Below are 6,006 nucleotides of genomic sequence, written 5' to 3'. Positions count from 1 at the left end.
AGGGCCCCTGTCATCCCTATTAGTCCTCTTTTGTAGGCATTGTTGACTGAGAAGACTCCATCCTTGTTTCCACAGGATCTTGTCTGTTGTTGTTGTAGTTATAATCATTCCGGCTAGTTTTTCCAGTAGCGCTGCCACCCTCTCCACCTCCCAGTCATTAAGTAGTCTTCTTAAAGATATGTCCCATCCCTGTTCTGTCCAACAATCACTCACTCTAGCATCAGGGTTCTCACAGATTAGAAACAAATCTGGAAAAAGTTCTCTAAGAGAGGTTTGGTCTATCCAACCATCATTCCAAAATTTAGTTTTGTTTCCATTACCCACCTTAATATACACATTTCCTTCCATTTGTGGCCATAGGTTCCTGATTGTCCTCCATACCCCCACCCCATATGGTTCAGAGGTGATTTTTGTACACCAGGGATTTAGTTCTCCATATTTTGCTACTATAACCTCCTTCCAGAGAGCTGCATCTTCCTCAGTGTATCTCCATAGCCATTTCATCAAAAGGCTTTCATTTTGCAGCCTCAAATTTCTGATCCATAGCCATAGTCGGTGATGACTATTGTTGTGACGAAAAATCAATAATCTGAAGATACTCCATAGTAATCCATGCAGAAAAATTTCCAGAACTACTCTATACCCAAAAACACTCATGAATTGCACAGGTCCTATGCTCAGTCTTCAAGATGATAATTTTTCCATAGGAAGTTCCTTCTAAGCTTGTCTAGTTTTTTCACCACCTTTGATGGGATTGGAAACAAAGACATCACATAGGTTGGTAAAGAGTCCAGAACAGAGTTTATGAGGATCAATCTACCCCCTAGGGATAGGTATTGCGCCTTCCATCTAGCAAGTTTCTTCTCCGTTTTCACCAGAATACCATTCCATATCTCCATTGTTTTGTGTTTGCTACCCAGGGGCATGCCCAGGTATATGGTAGGCAAATGCTCCACTTTGCATCCCAATATATTTGCTAGTTGCTGGATCTGAGGGACCTCATTTATCGGAAAGAGACTACTTTTTCCCCAGTTTACTTTCAACCCTGAAACTGCGTCAAACAAAACCAAAATCACTCTGATGTAGCTAATTTGTACTGCTGTAGGTTCACAAAAGATGAAAGTATCATCCGCATAGAGCAGATGACACACTTCTTTTTCTTCCCCCACTCGATCTCCGACCTGAAAGCCTCTAATCCAACTGTTTTGTGTTGCAATCCTCATCATACTATCAAAGCCTTTCATTGCCAAAATGAATAAGAAAGGGGAAAGTGGATCACCCTGTCTCAGCCCTCTTTCTGATTCGAAAAAGCCCACGGGTTCCCATTCACAAGGACAGAAAACTTGACTGTTTTTATACACACCTCAATCCACCCCATTTGTCTGAGAGTATTCAAAAGGAAAGACCAAATCACGTGGTCATAGGCTTTCTGAATATCCAATTTGCACATTAGACCAGGGCTCCTCCTTTCATTCTTGAGTCAATGCATTCACTAGCAATGAGTGTTGCATCCATGATTTGCCTCCCCTTTACAAAAGCCATTTGATGTTTGTTGATCAATTTCGACACCACCTTTTTTAGCCTTTCAACCAACAATCTAGCAATGATCTTGTAGACTCCCCCCACAATTCAAGGGGGATATTAAGGGGTACGAATGGGAAGTATGGTCTCTTCTCATGAAGCTAGATAAAAGAAGATGGGAGAGACTAAACAATACTGAAATTTCTTCTCCTAAATCAAAATGGCTAGAATGAAGTGAAGAATCTTCTTCCATTTGGGGTAAAATTTAAGGATGGAGAACCAAGAATTAGGGGAAAGGGAATATGCAGTGGGTCTCAATGAAAGTCCATATCATCTCGTGGAATGTGAGGGCATTGAATGACATCAACTGAGGGTGATCAAATCTCTAATTCAAGATTGGGGGGGGGGCTGATTTTTACTGTTTTCAAGAAACAAAAATGGAAGACGAATATGGGGAAGTTGTGAAACATCTATTAAATAACAGGTGGCTGATTATCTGGGATTGGAGGCCAATGGAAGAAGTGGAAGGATTTTTATCATGTGGACAGGAGAATCAATACACTAAGGTGTACATTTTGTTTCTTGTAAATTAAGCTCTACAACTGAAAATTACAGTTGGCTGCTGACTGGGGTTTATGCCCCAAATTGTCGAAGGGAAAGGGAGCAGTTATGGTTGAAATTAGGGGGTACCAAATGGGTATGTGAAGAACCTAGGTAGTGTGTGGGGATTTTAATACTACCAGATTTCCCTCAAAAAGAAAGAACTGTATAAACATCTCGAGAGCCATGAAAGAATTCTCAGATACCATCGAGGGGCTTAAACTTATTGACCCTCCACTTCTGGGAGGAAAATACACTTGGTTCAGAGGAGACAATCATGAAGGTTACTCTCAGATTGATAGATTCTTGTACTCTGCGGAATGGGATGAAAAATTCAACAAGATCAAACAATCAGTGCTTCCAAGGATCATCTCTGATCAGTCCTATTTTTTTTTAAATGTGGGGAGTGGGACTTTCCAAAGTCTTACTTTAAATTCGTGGATGGAGGTTCCTGGATTTAAGGAGAGGGTGGAGGAACGGTGGAATTAGTGTGAAGCACAAGGCAAACCTGATTATATTTTGTCTTGTAAACTAAGATTCCTGAAACATAAATTGAAGGAATGGAATACTGCTAATGGGAGGAATCTAAAGGCTAAGGAAGTTGATAGGCTCTACCAGATTAGCTCCCTGGATACCATACAAGAGCAAAGAATGCTATCCGAGGAATTGGGACGACCCAAGAAGGAGATGCAGGATCCAACGATGTTCCTATCCCTATTAATTAAATAGGATAGTCCTAGTGCACCAAGGTGTTATAATGTATGGGGTCCAGGGAAGGATGGACCACAACTTTTACCGCTGTGTCAAGGCTCCCCCTGACATCTTATGTGAATTGGGACAATCCAAAAAGGAAATGCAGGATCCAACAATGTGTATTAAGTTTCCACTTTTCAGGGTCTAGAGAGGGAACCATATTTTTTTGATGAAGTGTTTTATAAATCACAAAGGCATCAACAAGATGCATAGTTACAAAAGAGGAGATATCAGCTAAAAAGATAACAAAAACCTAACAAAATCTAAAGAGGAGACCATATTTGATCTACTGGTCTATTGTACACAACAATATATTGCATTCCTGCAAAAGCTATTTTCACAGCTTGAACATATGGCAATCCAATAACACGATGACAGCTTTTACTGTTACACCAAAGTTCCCCTTGAAGGAATAGATTACATTCTTTCTTTTGATAAGAAGAGAGTACATTCATAATATATTATAAATATTTACATAACATCTACCCTGCGATTCTCAAAATAGCTTTCTCTTTTTTATTCGTAGAAGCTTACAAACTAACTAGAGATCAACTTCGTTTTCCACTTGATGGGCAAACAACATTAATAATTGCATCAAGTGTAACATATATGATAATAAATCTGTAACAGCGAAGATCTAACCACGTATGGATAAAGGTACAAACAAACTTGTAGTACTTTAACACTGTAAGTAATGCAAGCTCATTCTCAGGTACAGAATTCAACTAAAACTGCAACCAACATATATAAAATTACCTCATAGACAAATGAATTTACAGACTCATTGTCAGGTGCAGAACCACGGCCTCTGCATTGAATCTGATACACATGAAACAGTAAAATCAGGACAACCACCATAACTCAAAGAGAAAAATTACGCCCCCGCCACCTATTCTTCTCCATGACTTTATTACCATGTACCAACCTTTACATGCTTAATGCCTTCTTTCCTCCAATCTGACAATGAATAGTATCGACTTGTATTGGTGAGATCAATCACCATACCAAGCTGAAATTAACATGCAATGAGTCAGTTGTAGTTTAGAAGATCCTGTGTTGTCAAGGTAACTCAAATGAATAAAGAGGTCAGAATAAACAAGGCATCTAATGATTGTGAAAGTAACCCAAATGAATTAATAGGACAAAATTAACATGGCATATAATGATTCTATCATACTAAGTGGCAAAACAAAATAGGATATAAGCCTCAACTTTGACATAAAACATATCCAAGATAGTGATATAAAACATCTCCAAGACCATAATTCATATGCAGTAGCTTATTAACTGATTCAACTTGTTATTTAAGTCAAAATTAGAATCTAGAGGATATATACAACAAAAAGCACTACCAACAACGAAACAAGAAAAGCTTCAAACTCGTGATAACATCTAGGAATCAAACTTTTTTTATCGTTGAAGGTCCTTCATTGAAAATCCAGTAACAAGAAAGTGCTGTAAAGGTATATACAGAGGGAACAGATCATCATTGCTGTAAGAAATCAAATATTTTGAAAATAAAATCCACGTCAAGTGAATGAATAAGGACCCAAATTTAGGTTAACACACTCACTTTTCTTCCTAAAACTCTCTGTTGGTGGAGGACTTGCCTAAACGAGTATCTTTTGCCAGGAAGAACACAATCGTTGAAAGTTTCATCCAATGGAACCTTTGAAGGGATAATACAACCTATCTCCTGTCCAAATGCAGGACAATCCAACCAACCTGCATAGGCAATCCAAAAGATAAATGATGTAATCGAACCATGAGCAGCAAGGAAGGGGAGGAAAGGAGAGAAATATGAACCTGTGTTAAGATAATAGTCAAAGAAGGCACAGTAAAGTTATGTGCAACCTAGAGTTACACTAACATGACAAGAACAAAAAGAAAGATGGACTACACGGAGGGAAGCAGGAACTTATTGCTACTTCAACAAATCATACACACACACACACACACACAGCAAAGGAGATAAGTGACACACAATAGAGAAGGAGAGTGTGTGTGTGTGTGCACAAAAAAAAAACCTGGCGGAAGTCTGCTGCTTGGCTTCTGTCTCTTCGTCTGAAAGATCTCATCCCGCATTCGTGGTTGAGATGGATATGCAGGTCTATCATCTGGATGTTGTCTTTTAAGTCTTTGAATCCTTTCCTCCCGCTCCTAAAACAAACAGTATTTAGAAAGAGGGCATACAAACAAGAAAATAATTTTTTGACAGACTAGAAAAATATAGATTTAAAAAAGAAAATGGAAGTCCTGGACTTCAACAATCATCCCCTACGGATAGAGATTCATACAGACCATCAGAAAATTTCAAAGCCACTAAAATATGCAGAAGCGGTCGGATTTTGTGACACTCTGGAGATTGCAGAAAACACAGACAAAGACATGGGAGCAGAGGTACTACTTAATAATAGGGGGGAGAACAGTCTGGTGGTGGAAGAAGATGAAGCTCCAGTGGAGAGTCTAAACAAAATTCCGGAGGAGGGAAACTGGGTAGTAGAAGATGTTGTACCACTTCACACGCAAACCCAAACAGTAACTCTTGATAAAGAACTGGATACAACTATTTGGGTTCATGTAGATCAGGAACACCAGGATACAACATCAACAGATGACGATGCCATGTCAATCATCCAGGAGGAAAGTATATTTGATACAGAGGAGCATGTAGAGCTAGAAAATAGAGAAGTGGGAGCTCTGAATATTGAGGAAGCCATCCCTCTTAATTCCACAGAATTACCAGAGACAATTGAACCACCCCCAGACCCATCAGTACAACTTTGGGTTCGGCAGAATATTTTAGCACTGGGAAAAGATTTTGGGGTTAATTTTCATGGGTATGAGAAATTAGCGGAGGAGTTGTTTATGAAGATGGTAAGAGGAACAACCTTGTTGAAGCTACAAAAACTTACGATTCCAGAGACACCTAAATTGAAAGGAGCTAAGGAACTAAAAAATTTGGAATCTGGTACCAAGTTCTTTAGTTATGGATCAAGAAGCAGGGGAGGATGCAATATTGATCGTTCTCATGAAGATAATTATTGTCTCATGGAATGTGAGGGGGCTCAATGATGTGAGAAAGAGGCAGTTGATCAAGAGTCTGTTGCACACTTGGAAGGCAGATGTATA

The 6,006-nt window shown here is 39.1% G+C and overlaps 1 protein-coding gene across 3 annotated transcripts in view; it reads right to left on the bottom strand.

Annotated features, from left to right (window-relative positions):
• The window catches only part of LOC102600386 (mRNA-capping enzyme-like), a 46,081-nt gene that overhangs the window by 21,993 nt on the left and 18,082 nt on the right, over positions 1 to 6,006 (bottom strand). For all 3 annotated transcript variants that reach the window (XM_015312334.1, XM_006355322.2, XM_006355323.2), the window contains exons 3-6: positions 4,902 to 5,034; positions 4,448 to 4,599; positions 3,800 to 3,883; positions 3,631 to 3,693 (exon numbers count right to left, since the gene is read on the bottom strand). In XM_015312334.1, the coding sequence (XP_015167820.1) occupies positions 3,631 to 3,693; positions 3,800 to 3,883; positions 4,448 to 4,599; positions 4,902 to 5,034 (432 nt within the window). The remainder of the gene's footprint in view (positions 1 to 3,630; positions 3,694 to 3,799; positions 3,884 to 4,447; positions 4,600 to 4,901; positions 5,035 to 6,006) is intronic.

The sequence above is a fragment of the Solanum tuberosum genome, unplaced genomic scaffold (genome assembly GCF_000226075.1).
Source record: "Solanum tuberosum cultivar DM 1-3 516 R44 unplaced genomic scaffold, SolTub_3.0 scf00196, whole genome shotgun sequence".
NCBI lineage: Eukaryota > Viridiplantae > Streptophyta > Magnoliopsida > Solanales > Solanaceae > Solanum > Solanum tuberosum.
This window is presented reverse-complemented; position numbering and strand designations above follow the sequence as displayed.